We start from the raw sequence: 15,235 nt of genomic DNA, 5'->3' as shown, positions 1-15,235 counted from the left end.
TCTGCTTTGAAGCTGTGGTTTAGTGGAATTTTTCATGTGATAACAAACAGAGGTTTAACATCTCAGTCACCAAAACACACAACAAAAAGGTCTTTAATCAAAAATATCTTTTCTTTTGTTTCTCTCTGGTCATCGCATTCCCACAAACTGTGATACAAAGGTCTGGGTAGATGATTAATGAGCACAGCTCTGCCCCCGTCTGTATCTCTTATCCTCACAGTGTGTGTCCTTTGATTGACATGCACAGGCGTCACAGCTACTATAGTTAAGTGCAACCTAGGGAGATGTCTCGGTGACAGGATCACATTCGCTGCACTGTGGAATTGTTTGCTTTTGTGTGTTTTGTCTGCGTGTGTGTGTACCTGTATATATGTGTGTCTCAGATGTGGCGTTACATCCAGTCAGACGTCTGGTGTGCGCCATGAATCCTTGGAGGCCGCAGGGAGGTCAGAGGTGGCGCTGTCAGAGGTGATGCTGTCAGCGGCGTGTGATGGGGATGTTTGTGTATTTATAAGTAAGAAAAATTTTATACAGACGCGGCGCGCCGAGGGAGGAGTCCAGATTAGATTCGTTCTTTCGCTTTCCATCCTTCATTCGCTCTCTCACTCGAGAGTGTTTATTTTCTCCTGTGATATCAGGAAACGCTTTGGCTTTTTGACAGAAGACATCCTGTCGAATCAATCAGCATTTGTCTGCCGGTGTGGTCCGCGTCAGAGCTGCGAAGCGGCAGCATACATGTGTTACAGTCATATCTCTGCTCCCATTGCTGACATTCACCCTGTGCTCTGTTTGAGAGATAAACAGAGAATTTTTTGCATTTGTTTTAAACACAACTAATGGCACCCACACTGCGTTCTGTGAGGGATCTCTCCTTATCTGTTTGCAGATTATTGTAATTTTCCTCAGTGTGTATTTATTCACTGTGACAGGTTTATTGAATATCTCTGGCCGCGTATCACAGGGAATGGTATGCATTTTCAGCTCATGCATTTTTCAAGCCTGTGGAAGAAAAAAAAACTTAATCCCTGCAAAGGTTAAGCTTTCAACATGAATATGCAGTAACAGGCGTTTAAGCACTTTTGATCTTAAATTAATTTGCATTTGAAGATTCCCTTCGTAGTGCCTGTGGCGTCTTACATCAGCCTCGCTGAATGTTGCACAATGCTCACTTTTCTGCACCTTAACCCACTTAGAAACTTAAAATGAGGACAACTGTGATAATTTTGTTTAACTGAAGTGTCTTTTCCCGGGGTGATCTGTCAATCAACCGCGTTATCCTGATTAAAATGTCCTAATTAGGTTAGGTTAGGTTAACTGGTGATTCTAAATTGTAGGTGTGAATGGTTTTTCTCTGTGTTAGTCCTGCGACAGAGTAGTGACCTCTCCAGGGTACACCCTGCCTCTCGCACTATGACAGCTGGGATAGGCTCCCCCACAACCGTAATAAATTGGATTCCATTGGATAAATGGAAGAGAATGGATGTTAGATTCCAAACAAAGTCATGTTGCAGCAGCTAATCTCCTTAAAACAGACAGAAAGGTGCAGACCTGGGACTTTATTAAGCAAAGCAGTGACCTCATTCTACCTAGTATCAATAACAGTAAATCTAATGTCTTGAAAGTCCACTTCATGAAATTACCCTTTTCAGGTTTTGCATTTTTTCAGACAGGCCACACGCTGTCACTTCTCTGGCAAAGGTATTTAAGTAGAGCGCTGCTATTTTAGAGCAGCCGATAAGCTACAGATGACCTTGGTTTAAAAAATGCACACTGACACACATTCTCCCCATTTTCACCGCAGCCCAGGATTATACATAATAATCCATCAGTAGTTTTTTGTGATTGAAAGGTGCTTAGGGAGGATGTGAGTAGCCTATGGGCCGCTGCCCTTTTGTCGGTCTGTGATATGTTTTAAATATGTCTGGATAACCAGCAGCTCCTGCAGGCTTCCCGCTCACATTTTCTGCTGACATTTAGCCCAAATGTTTAAAAAACATAATTGTAGTTATTGTTAAAGTGACAAATATCATCCCATTTAACATAAAACACGTTTCAGTTTGACTGTAAAATTCTGCTGCTGTGTGTTTTGGATGAGTAAAAGTTGGCTCAGCAATTAAGTTGCAATAAACCTTTATAACTTAATGTGATGTGCAGACCCACCCGACAGCAAACATTAAAGGTTTGTAGTCTGATGTAGGAGGTCCCGTATAAAGCTTTTGCTTGGCATGTGTGCTACAGTGTGTGTTTGTGTGTGTGTAAATATTGCTGCAATATGCAGCAGTGCTTTAACAAGTCTGGAAGTGGATTTGGCTGTAGTCCAGCTCTCTCCTGCCGTTTCCTCCTTCACCTCCCTTTTCATTTTTCTGCTGTCCTTCTGCCCTCTGCTGTCTCTGTTGAATTTCTAAACTCCCATTGTGAATTTCTTTTTTTCTTTGTTAGTTTGTTTTAATGTTTTAATATAAAATAAAAGACTCTCCCTCACCCTAAAAGCTCAGACTTGGAGACTTGGGCAGGATGTAGTTCAATTAACCACACAGCAAGCCATATTATTTACCAGGTAATTGCATTAAAACACTCCCAGAGGCACCGCTACCACGCCCGTCATTGAGAGGTCCAGTTCAGTGTTCTTGAATTAGCTGAGGTGAAGCGTAGCAGACAGCTTCCAGTTAATGGCACTTGTGTTTGAACCGTATAATGCACGACTTTCAGCCTTTATATAAAAATATACTCCCTGTTGTCTTGAAGGGGATTGAATCCACCCTTCGGAGCCACGCTCAAGTGGCCACTTTAGTTTTTGGCATTTCCGTGTTGCCACTTTGTCCACAGCCGCTACTTGGCAGCAATGCTATGTTCACCAGGTAGTTGGTTGCTGATGGCTCTTTGCTGCACAGCAGTTAGTGTACAGTTAGAGTAGCAGAGTTCAGGAAGATGCCTACTAATGATCAAAGGCCTGAACCCTGTGCTATGAAGTGACTTCCACATACCCAGGGTATCTTTCCATTATCTGGATTCAGTTGCATTCCTGAATTCCTAACATTGGTGATCAGGATAAGCAGTCACACAAAGCTCGTTATCAACTTGTTAAGTTAACCCAGGGTTTACCCTGCATATTCACATGAAAGGGTGGTCTTGACAGCATCTGATCAATCTAAAAAGGGTATTACACGTGTCATATGACTCTTCTTGTACAGAAAATGATCCCTATGAGTGCCACCTACTGTTGCCAAAAGAACCAGAGAGGAATGCTGCTGCAAATCGTTAACCTGGTAATTAAGCACAGAGATTGGTAAAATAAAGATTTTAATTCCAATTAATTATTTTATCACTGATTGCGCTCTCAGTTCTTCTGTTTATTTCTAAGGTCACAGCTGAAATTTTAAAGTGTCTATATAGTGTATCCAAGTGTATCCACATTAAAGCTTTCCTACAGATTAATCAAGAAGACATGGACATTGTTTCAGTTTGTTACAGATTAAAGTGAAATTCATTTGATTCAGTGAACAGGTATTCTTGCTGTTTCACAATCAGAATACTTTATTAATCCCAGAAGAAATCACAGTTGACCCAATACAGTAAGAACAGCAGCTAACAAGTTAAAGCACTAATATTAAATAATACAATATATTCCCAAATATTGCATAATAGCTCTAATATATAAATATTCCCATATTACAAAAAATTAAAATATAAAATAAAGCTAAAATTGACGTGCTCTTCTTATAATACTATCATACTCTTATTTTCTCTCTTTATAATACAGACCTCTGCACTACAAAGTAAGATTTTGTCTTATCCAGGCAAGTTCACAGTTAGCCCTGGGTTGTCAGTGCTACAAAGATGGTTACTTATGCTGCAAAAATAACCTTTAATGACATAAATTATTTGTGTTTCCCCAATGAACATCAGTACTGACTTTAGAGTCTTACAGTTAGTTTTATTTATTAAATTAAAAGGTATCCAAAACAACAACAGAAAACAGAAAAAACAGTGAGAACCATACAAACTGGAAAGACAGATAAAAAAAAAAGAATTGACTGGGGCAGAGTGGAGACGCCTGGGAGACACAGCGGACACTAATCAGGGAAATCAAGACAGGGTAACAAAACTAAATAGAATACACACGGGAAAAGAAACTATCAAAATAAAACAGGAAATAAGACATAAAACAGCCACCACACATACTTGACATTTGGATTCAGGAAACACAGAGAATGTAAAATAAACTGAAAACTCTAAACGTGAGCAGAATCCAGATAGCTATGTTCAAGCTAAGGCCTGAGAATAAAAACACAGAAACCAAGACCCCAAACAGGAATAATTACTGAAAGTACAAAACTGAAACTCAGGCACAAGAACCAGTAGCATAATATACCCCAGGGTATAGATATAAAACCAAAATTCCCTAGTAATTCTCTCAGATTCTCAGATTATTCTGTGTCTCACTGACAGAGCTGTGATATATGATCAGTTTTTGGCATTAGACATTTTTACCAACTTTCTTTCCTGGCTTCAAATAGGCTAAACTTTATTAATATATCATCTCTTTCCCAGTGTGAATGACCAAAGAAGATAAAGCGCACACTTTTACATTACAGTGTTTCTCTTCTCACACACTCTGATGTGTTTTTCTTTCTATGTGATTAACCTTAACATTGATTAACACCTATAACATTGATTAACATTGTCCTATCATGCTCGGACAGTCTCGATCGTTGTTTCATCTTCCTTGGTGTCAAAATCAGCCACTCTGTTGCCAGTACACCTTACAGGTAATGGGTGTGATTTGTCAGATGTCCTAGGGACCAACGGCTATATCTCCTTCATTTGAATCATATCGTTTCACACATGGTAAAATCAGCTGGGTTTACAGGTAATTGTGATTGGTCAGATGCTGCCAACGGCTCTCCTTCATGTGAATCGAGATAACGTGAATCGATGACATGACATCCTCTGTATGTTGAACTTGCTTCATAGCACAGGCCTCAGAGCTGTGCCACAGGTCATAATCAATCACCAAAAAACAACGAGCAGGTCAAGGCGTAAAAAGCTCCACAAGTGCTCAGAGCTGAGCAGAACTGAGATGGACGATAACTCTCTGTGAGCTTGTCACATCCTTTAACACACACAACACCATTTGATTTATTAATAATCTGAAAATATTAATAACAGCTGCTGTTATGTAAACATTCAGCCAGTCTTAGACAAACAGACTGACTAAATATAGCAAACGCGAAGAAGACACGGTGACTCGAGTTTCAGTCTGATTAGTCTAAATGTTTCACATAATCATACACTTGTAGTTAATTGTAACAAACGCTTCAAACATTCAACTGTACTACTTGTGTATTTCTGTGTATATTTTGATGCATATTTTTATGTTCATCTTATGCAAACTTATGTGTTTACTGTGTGTGGTCTTGAAACCCTATTCCATTGCTGAGGGCTCCAGGAAGGAAGTTAGTCCTTGAGGATTTTCCAGGTAAAAAATGCTTATTTTAACACCTAAAAAACCCCTCACTATGTGTGTACACCCACTAATTGTCTTTAAAATGAGACAGACGGCAATAAGGAGGTCTTATCAGCATATGATCTGCACTGCAATGACCTGGGGAGTTTCCCTATAGTTCCCCCTCCCGGTCATGCCCCAGGTCCTTCTTCTCCCATGCCGCAGTCTGCACCCCACGGTCTTCTCCACTTAGCTTGCAAGCCCCCTCGTCTGTCTCCTCCTCTGTCTCCTTGGAGCCTGCTTTCCTCTTTTTCCCATCTGCATCGTCTCTCCCCTTTGGTCCACATGCCAAGACCCTCGCTTTGTGTCTCACCCCTCGGGTGGGCCACAGTAATAGCCATATCCTGTAGGTGATGCAGTCCCCAGAATAGGAGGTGGACAGTGTCAACAGACTTATCTTCACAGGCTGGACAAGTGAAGTTGTTGTTGTTGTTACTGGAGAGTGTGCGGATAGACACTCTGAATGAGCTCCTGACCCACTTTCCCCTCCTCCGGCCCCTTTTTCTGAGGGAGGTGACCGGAGTATAGCATTCCTCAATGACTGATGCAGAAACATCAAAGAATCATTTTCACTCAGGCTTTTTTTTCTCTCTCGAAAATTTAACATCTTCAAGATTTTTGGTAAACAGATTTTACATCTCATTTGACTTTTTTGTCTTATTTGGGTTTAACTCTGTTCTCGTCTGAGTGCCACCATTGTCTGTCTGTCCCCACCACTTCTTTCCACTCATGCTGAGTGTTCACTGTCTGCTGTTGCTGGAAGCACCTGCCAATCACAGCATCGCTCTGATGTTTCAAAGTCAAAGGTCAAAACAGCAATATCAGTTCTGAATACTAAACACTGCAGCTTTTGCCAGTCATAAAAGCTAGCACTAAGAGAAAGGGCTACTTTTCTTTGAGGATGTTTCATGTTTTTTTTTATTTACCTCTGTGGAAACTTGTATGCTTAAATAGAAGCAACAGTGATGTGTACAGGATAGTGTTGTCTTATTCTTTTGGCTGCTCCCTGTAGGACTCTCCACAGCAGCTCATCTGCATCCATCCCTAGTTTCCTCTTCTGTCACACCAACCCTCTGCATGTCCTCCTTCACTACATCCAAATATTTTTCCTGTACTCTTCCTCTTTTCCTCCTGCCTGGCAGATCCATCTTCAACATCCTTTGCCTACTGTTTCCACTATTTCTTCCCTGCACATGTCTAAACCATCTAAAAAAGAACTCATTTCTAATCTCATCCTTAAACTCTGCCACCTCATCAGTGCCACCGTCTCCAAACCATACATCATATCAGGTCTCACTACCATCTAAACCTGCCCTTTCACTCTTGCTATCATTCTGTCTGCCTGCACTCTTTTCTTCACCTCTCTTTTGCAGTGTCTGTTGTGGGTGGTTAACCCCACGTATTTAAACTCATCCACCTTTCCTATCTACACCTCCTGCTCATTCACACACATGTATTCTGTCTTGCTTATACCGACTTTCATTCCTCTTGTTTCCTGCACTCACAGGTATATCCAGCTTGATTCTCTCCATCACATCAGCCAGCCCTCTTCCTACATTTAGTACCTACATTTAATGTCTCTACTCTCACCCTGACACTCTTCCCTTTCTGTCTCTCCTTTCTGTGTCTTCCTCCGGCAGTCACATAGTTTCCATTGAGAATGAATCTCAATCTTGATCAAAGATTTCATGCCTTGAGTGCCCTTCCTGACGCAACCCTTCTTATTTTTTCTGCCTTGTGACCAGTACTAAGAGTACCCTGGCTTGTGACCCGCCCTTTTCTGTGGCTGGGTTACTTGTACAGGGCAGTATTTTTATTTCATGTTAGGGTGCTAAAGGTAAAGTACACAACCAAGATTGAACACATTAACAGATGTGATCTGAATCCTAGAGAGTTAGCCTTCATAATACTTTCTGAGGATGTGAGCATATGGAATAACTGTGATTCACTGTAAGATGATTACGTGTGTGTGTCTGTGTGTGGGCGTGTAAGTGTGTGTGTGTGATCTCATGGATAACTAAAACACATAGTATGAGGTAGGAATTTAGGTCGAGGTCACACAGTGCCATCTGTTCAATGGTTTCATTTAATCTGAAGGTTTTCCACTCAAGCGGGCTGCTGGTGCTCACTGCAGGTGACACGATGACAATTAAATTTACTGACTGAAATGAGTTTTTTTTGCCACACACAGATGAGGTAAGCCTTTGTAAGTGACACAGGGGGAAAAAATAAGGTTATATGCGTGCTCTTCAAGCTCAAACTGTTGGGTTGAGCTTTGCTGCTTGGCCTGAATGACTGAGTGTTGCTGAAAATAGAAGACAGGGACCGGGGAGAGAGTAGCAGGGATGAGGAAGAGAAAAATGAGCTCGTGCAGCAGGAGGAGAAATGGATAGAGGGTACATGTTAGCTGAGAGGACATGGAGCATTTAAGCGGAGTAGTTTGGTGAGATGGTTTTGTCACGGCCATTGGTCACGTGATCTGTTAAATCATTGATTAGACTGAACTCGCTAACCCAGTCTCTGTGTGCAGCTATTGACTTTTTACAGTAATTTTATTGCGGTGAATGAGCGAAGCCTACGACAGGGATAAAATGTTTCTGGGAAAGAATGTGCAGGCCTTAGAAGATGACTATGTACATAAGCATATGCATGGAAAAAAAGGCAGTGCATGTAATGGTCTTTGTGATCAGTACATGCACGGGCACTGGCTGCACGATCTTTGCAACCTTAAATGACCTGATAGGAAAAAAGCAGGAGAAACTTGATTTCTCTTCCTCTTCTTCCTCCTCCTCTTCTGCCCCTGGAAGACAGCAGCCTTCCCCAAACCACCCCTGTCCATTTTTTTTTGTAACCACTGCAAGATCTGATTGCTCCCCTGGTGGAGACGCCCATGCTCTGCTGTGTATTTGTTCAGAAATTCAGATACAGGGTCTGTCCAGAAAATATCAATTGTGCTGCTTTGATTGGCTGTTTGAGAGCTGGAATGTGTTGGGTTTGATGTTTTGATTGGCTGCTGCTGTGAGAGACGGTGATCCTGTGGTGCTCGTTCTCTCTGCCCAAAGCAGAGGTTGACCTCAGGGACCAGCTTAGCATCCACATATCACAGCCTTCGACATCACAGGGGTGAAACCCAAAACTGACTGACTGTGGATCAAACTCCCGGGAAGCAGTTTTCAGAGAAGTGCAGTCAGAGTCCAGTTTTTCACTCTCATTGTACTGATATATACAAACAACACAGAAGAACCTCATAAGTGTGTTATTATGTGGGTTTTTTGTAAACACAGTATGTAATTATTTCATGTTTCTTGGTTAATTATTATTAGTATTCTTACCTGTTATTATTAGTATTAGTATTAGTAGTTTTAATAGATGTACCTGCAACACTGGGCCACTCTAAAGTGAGGTAAAGGTTTTAAATTTAATTTATTAGTTCCCCAAGCCATGACAGAGCCTCCACTGTCACCCAGCGTCTCTTTCATTTTTGTCACTGATTTTTAGTCCAGTTCTTCTGTAATTTTGCATACGTCTCACCTTTACCCGTGCTTTGTAGTTACATATATAATCTCAACTATTTTTGTTCAGCACACATGTACACTAGACAGTAGGATCAGCAGAACATCCAGAGATACACCTCTGAGGTCCCGTGGCAGCTTTTTGATTTTTGTGTGAATGACAAAAGAGTTAATGTCTTTTTTTGTTATATTTTTTCAACCAGTTTTGAACCAAATAGTGACCCACAGCACGGAATCTGGCTGTGAATGGAAAGAGTTAATGTTTACTGAACCAGATGCCTGCAGCTGGAAATAAGAACCTTGTTTGTGCTTTTCATGGCTCCCTTCAAGACATGTGTTACTTGTTTTAAAAGCACATACATGCTTCACTTCTGCACTGCCTTATTCCTCTTGCATGCTGTCATCATTATCATCATATATTTTATTTAATTCACAATTCCTCGGATGACACACAGGTGCACTGCCTCCACATAGCCTCCCAGCATTCTCAGCATCATTAGTACACACCTGGCATTCTTCCCCCTTCTCCTCTTTCATTTTTCTTTTTCTGTTTTGAGTATGTTTAAATGTAAAAGACAGATCGGCATTTGTCTTATCCTCTTTTCGATATCACTTGCTTGTTTGATTAAAGTAATGAAAACAGGAATTATAAAGCAAATGATTTAATGTTATCTCTGCATTCTCTCATCTTTAAGTAGTTCTGCCCCTCTTCTTTTTTTTTCCTCCCATGCAGATGTTTTCCCCTCCTTTATCCTTCCAGCTGTTCGGCTACAGGTTCATACTCCAGTCCAGAAGTGAAAGAATATGAATCAGTGGGGCACTCTGCAGCTAAACTGTCAACTTACTCTGTGTCATGTCGGGCAAAGCAGGGAAAGTTAGACCAGACTCCAGCCTCCATCACCTTCACCTTCACCGTCTTTGATGTGGAGCAATTTCAGCTGCACAAGTCACATTCTGGGTGGAATTATGTAGCCAAATATTTGCTCAGTGCTTCGACTAAGATGGTGAGCCGTGTCAGTAAAGCAGCATTTGGCAGCCAGATAACCTCAGGATTCTGATGACCGCACAGGGTGTCTAGCGTGTTTCGACAAGCTGAACTGTTGAATCAGGTCTTTACTCATTGGATCCCTGCTGACCTGCAATTTAACACCACAAACAGGACATCCGATGGTGTCAGGCAGACGGCAACCGAGGAGCGTCCTGGTCGGTCTGATCGCTCAGTCTGGCATTCCTGGAATGACATGGGAATAACTCTGAAATTCCCACCTCTTAACCTGTCAGAGGGGTGAATGTGGCTCTGAAAGAGAGGCAGCTCACATGCTCGAGCACTTTCACTTTAGGCTGCTGGCAGCAGCAGTACGCAACTTTTTCTCAGTTAGTCAAGAAAAAGCCAGTTACTCAATCACCAGTTAGTGCAGTTACAGGTAAAGTTAGAAACTCCCTGAAGCAGAAAAACACATCTGTGAGTGCTTTATTGCAGTTTTTCTTTGTCTTGTACAAAACTGGCAGCTTGTATGGTGTTAAGATCACAGACGGACATTTTTAAAGCAGCCACATCATGATTCAGCATTTTAAATTTGAGAATTTGCTGATGCTTTCTATCTCTGACGCTGGTAATTGGAAACGTCTTGGAAACGTCACCATAGATTGTCTTAGCTATTTGTCATAATTTCCAACAGAAAGTGGAGGACAAAAAATTAAGTTCCTGAGTACCAAAGCCCTCTCAGCTGCTCTCTAAGGTCAGACCTGTGACTAAATGAGCAGAAATGCTAAGAAGAGTCATTCCAGGAACCAAACTTAGGCTGCAGTTTGTCTCTAACCTGTGACGTAGCGCAGATTCAGTCCCAAAATATCAGGGGGGACACCGCAGCCAGCAACAGAAAGACAATTTTTATTTTTCTATTTTTACAATACCACAATTCTAAGCACAAACAGACTTCAATTATCCATATTCTCTACCCCTTTAACTTCCACTCACAAGTTAATGGTTAACACGAAGGAAAAGCTACTTTTTACCTGGAGATAATCTGTGGTTGCTGCTTGCTGCTATTTGCAGAAGTCTTTCCACTGAGTTTGAGATTCCTGCTGAATTGATCAAGCAATTTCAATAATTATTTATGCAATTTAAGATGCAAATCACATCCTGCACTTTTACACTAGTTAAATCATTTTTAAACTTTTAGATTCAGCACAGCATGCCGGTGTGTTTTTATTTTAGGCTCGTCGGCCCTGGCTGTGTTACCAGTAGCCTACTGGGATTGAAAGAGATCCTTGTTTGGGTGAGTGGGTGGGTTTGTGGCGTGGAGAACGTGTAGCCTAGGTTTGGTTCTTGTGTGTGTGTTTGTGTGTGTTTGAGAGAGAGCGAGTCCAACCCTTGTGGCGGGGGGCCGCCTCTCACATCTGGCTCGCCTTGTCAGAGTTCTCGCCTCACATGCAGAAGTAATGTTGTAACATTTCTGCATCTTCGCCCTACAGACGTGGACGAGTAGGGCAGAAATGCAGAATTTGTTAAATCAGTACATCATTTTTTAGAGGGGGTCAGGATCCTGCCGGTAGGACCTCATCCGCCTCCGCTGGTGCAGGAAGGTGACGCAGCGCTAGAGGAGCTGTATACCAGGTGTAGCAGTGACGACTATTGCGGCAGCCAGACGCAGAAGCCGGGGCGCACTGCCTCATCCCGGGCTGTTTGCATAGCGGAATAAAGGAGCTGAGGAATAAGCGTGCGGTTGACAAGAGCAGGGGTTTCGTTTTTTTAATAGTCGGGGGAATATGCGTCCGGCTGCACCGCAATGACAACCCAGCGAAAGTCTGCCAAGCTGCAGCTGCGGCGGTCGATCAGCGAGCAGCTGCGGGACTCAACGTCCAAGGCTTGGGATCTGCTGTGGAGAAATGTCCGGGAGAGACGGTTAGCAGGTCAGAGAGCCAAATACAAATATGCGGGATGCAGCATGTCCTCACAGATCAACTCAACAGCCTCACTGTAACCACAGTAAGAATAATGACGTGCTAGGCTACATTAAACCACCACTTACTTTTTTTTTCTTAAATCCTGGTTTGAAAATTCAGATTTTATTCCGATTTCTTTCTAAGTGGTTGAACATTTGCCTTATTTTTCCCTCACTCTTTGGTTGTATGATTTTACGCACCATCGTATTTATTCCTTTAGACCTTATAATATTGTTAGAAGACAGAAGTTTATCTTCAGCCTATGTGCTGCATATAGAGCTGTGTGCCTGTAGCGTCACAGCAGCGCGCACCCTGGTATTTTGGGAAGGTCATTGTCAAATTTAGTCCTCAAAACAGCACCCAGGCATGTGCTGTGGACAGGAGTCCAAAGAAGGGGGGGGTCCAGATGCCAATCATTCACTATCTGTTGTTCTAGTCCGGACTCTGGTTTACTTTCACTTATTTTATTCTCGCTGTTTATTATTTCGGATTATCTCGTCCGGAGAAGGAGTGAAATATTCTCACAATGCAGCAGGTTTTTCCCTACCCCCCTTTTTTTTGGAAGGGTCGCTGGGTTTGCTCTGTATTTACAGTGGCCTGGATGCGCAGAGTTTACCATCTCTCTCTCTCTCCCTCTCTAAACTGTGCGTCAGAGAGCTGCAGCTGTCCCCTCGGTTTAATGTAATTACCGAGATGTGCGCCTCTTAAGCAAATTAAACGATGAACATTCCCACATTCACGACAACACAAACCACCACAGACCAGGATGTCGGTCAAAGTCAGTGTGCCTATTCATGGTGTATTACAGTGCTTAGCAGTGATAGATTGCATGCACGGCCAGCAAAATGATGCTGGAGCACTGCTAAAGATTGTTTTCAGCATTCACTGAAAAAAAGGCCATGTTGGATTTACTTGATTCAATAGTGGACATTGGTTGCACACAAATGTTTTGCTTTGGCAGAAACTTAAACAATTGAGTTCAATCAACACAACTTGTTCATATTCAATAAACCTGTGCATTTTGTGTTCATAAAACACAATTGAAACATGTTTAGATGAAGTAAGTTGAGCTCTTGGAATATTTTAATCCTTCACAATTTTGTCATTTTATTTAACAACACTATTCAATAACTTTTACCCCAATACTACTTGGTCACTTAAATACTACATGTTGTCTTCATATTACATAATATTCAACAAAGTCTAGATCCTGGTTACCATAAGAATTCAATGGATCTACAACAACTACCATCCTCCTATCTTTATCCTGGTTGCAGGGGCTGGGAAATAACGCTGAAGTGATAGGTTTCAAGGTAGGGTACACCCTGGACAGCTCACCAGTCAGTCACAAACAACCATTTGCACTTACATTGACAGAGCCAATTAACCTAACTCCAACAACTGCATGGCTTTTAACTGTGGGAAGAAACCAGAATACCCAGAGAGAAACCAGTGCAAACTAGCCAGATTGTGGATTTGAACCCAGGATCTTCTTACTGTGAAGCAACAGCACTAACCACCATGCCACCAATCCAGACTTAACAAAAGCAGGAAAGCTATGATTTCAAGGCTTGATGCAGAAGTTTTTTTTATGCGTTTTGTCCTTGACAGGTTAATCCACAATAAATAGCAATAGCATACATTGCGTGTGTGTGTGTAGTTGTCTGCCTCTTGTAACTCCAGTGATTTTCCTGCAGTTTGACATCTAAATGCGATCTTGTGAATTTCATGAGTTCAGCAACTAACCACTCTTACTAGATTGTATCATGTCATCTCAACAAGGACAAATTAAGTTGTTGAATTTCGTACACATCCTTCATGATTTAATTATGTTCATAGAAACATGAAATTATTGTGTTTAAATTACAAGTTAGACTTTTTAATGTAACAACCACCCAATTTACTTTTTTCGGTATACCAAAAAAAAGTAGAAGCGGCTGCTCGATTTGACTGAGATCGAAGCCTTCCTGAAACCACGATCCAAAGTGTACGAGACTGAAAGTTATTGACTTACTTCACTCGAACATGATATGAACAATTTAATCTAGCCTCTCTGCATATCATGTAGTTTCTAGACTATATAGTTACACTTAACTTTAAAGCATGATGCACTTATGTTAAATACACGCAAGATGCTTACGTAAATCCAAGAGTTGGCCAATCCCTTTTTTTCAGTGTTGCATGAAGGACAGCTACTACAGTGTTTGTTGCTTTAGTGAATCTTTGTGCACAATTAGTAAGAGAGTATCTGCCTAAGGAAGCATCAGAGAACACCTGCTGGCTGAGTAATCCTCTTTTTCCTTATTTCTAGCCCTTCCATCCTCCTTTCAGAGCCCCAAACCCACAGCCCCTCATCCAGCACCCCTCCTTCATCCTACTGCTGAACACATCAGCTCAAAGGCACACAGTTCATATCTGTCTGGATCCGATACGGGGATGGGGAATCCTTAAAAATGTGCACATCTGGCCTTACAGTTATGCTGGTATTCAGCAGTGCATTTTCCACCCTATGAATTAGTCAGGAAAGTGGAATATCTGGAGAATCCATGCTAGTCAAATGTTATGAATTTAAACCTGTTTTGTATTTTTGTTTGGGTTTTTTTTTTGTTGTTGTTGTTGTTTCACAACAGAAAAGAAAAACTGTAAGTGATTTTCCAGACGAGGCTGATTTTATTCTGACGATGATAAAAGGCACAGGATTAAATTCACTGACATGTAGTCATGGCAAATAATGTGAGCATCTTTAAAAAAAAAAAAAGAAACCCTACACTGATTACCAGATGTAATTCAAAGATTGTGCATATTAAGCAAAAGTCAAGAAGCAGATGCAAAAAAGCAGAGAGTGTGTGTATCTTTGTGTGTGTGAGAGAGAACTGAGAGTACATAACACCTGGATTTAGTTGTAATTCCACAGATTTTTGAGTTAGTAGTAAGTGTGGGTCTTCCTTTGAATGTGGCTTTTGCGAGCCTGAGTTTCTTTGCTGTGGGAGTTTATGTATTCGTGTGCGTGTCAGTTTGTTAGAAAACACCGATGCAGAAGAAAGAATTTACACAAACACACAGGACTGTGCAAAAGTCTTGAACCATCCTGCATTTTTTCATATTTTGCTTCCAGGAGTCAAACTTTGTTGTCAATTTAAATTGGTCGAGTAATAGTTCTCCAGATTTTCTGAAGGTCTTTTCAGTCCAGTCCTTGTACCTGACTATTAAACATAAAAAGACACATTACTTGTGTTTGTGTCTATACATAACAATTTAGCAAATAACTGAT

The 15,235-nt window shown here is 41.4% G+C and overlaps 1 protein-coding gene across 4 annotated transcripts in view; it reads left to right on the top strand.

The window, feature by feature from the left end:
- The window catches only part of stard13a (StAR-related lipid transfer (START) domain containing 13a), a 56,669-nt gene that overhangs the window by 18,903 nt on the left and 22,531 nt on the right, over positions 1 to 15,235 (top strand). The window contains exon 1 of one of the 4 annotated variants that reach the window (XM_039618570.1): positions 11,390 to 11,931. The exons of the other annotated variants lie outside the window; for them this stretch is intronic. Coding sequence (XP_039474504.1) covers positions 11,808 to 11,931 — 124 coding nt within the window. The 5' untranslated portion in view covers positions 11,390 to 11,807. Of the gene's footprint in view, positions 1 to 11,389; positions 11,932 to 15,235 lie in introns of those variants that run through there. 4 annotated transcript variants of the gene reach the window in all.

Source organism: Oreochromis aureus, linkage group 10 (genome assembly GCF_013358895.1).
Source record: "Oreochromis aureus strain Israel breed Guangdong linkage group 10, ZZ_aureus, whole genome shotgun sequence".
Taxonomy (NCBI): domain Eukaryota; kingdom Metazoa; phylum Chordata; class Actinopteri; order Cichliformes; family Cichlidae; genus Oreochromis; species Oreochromis aureus.
This window is presented reverse-complemented; position numbering and strand designations above follow the sequence as displayed.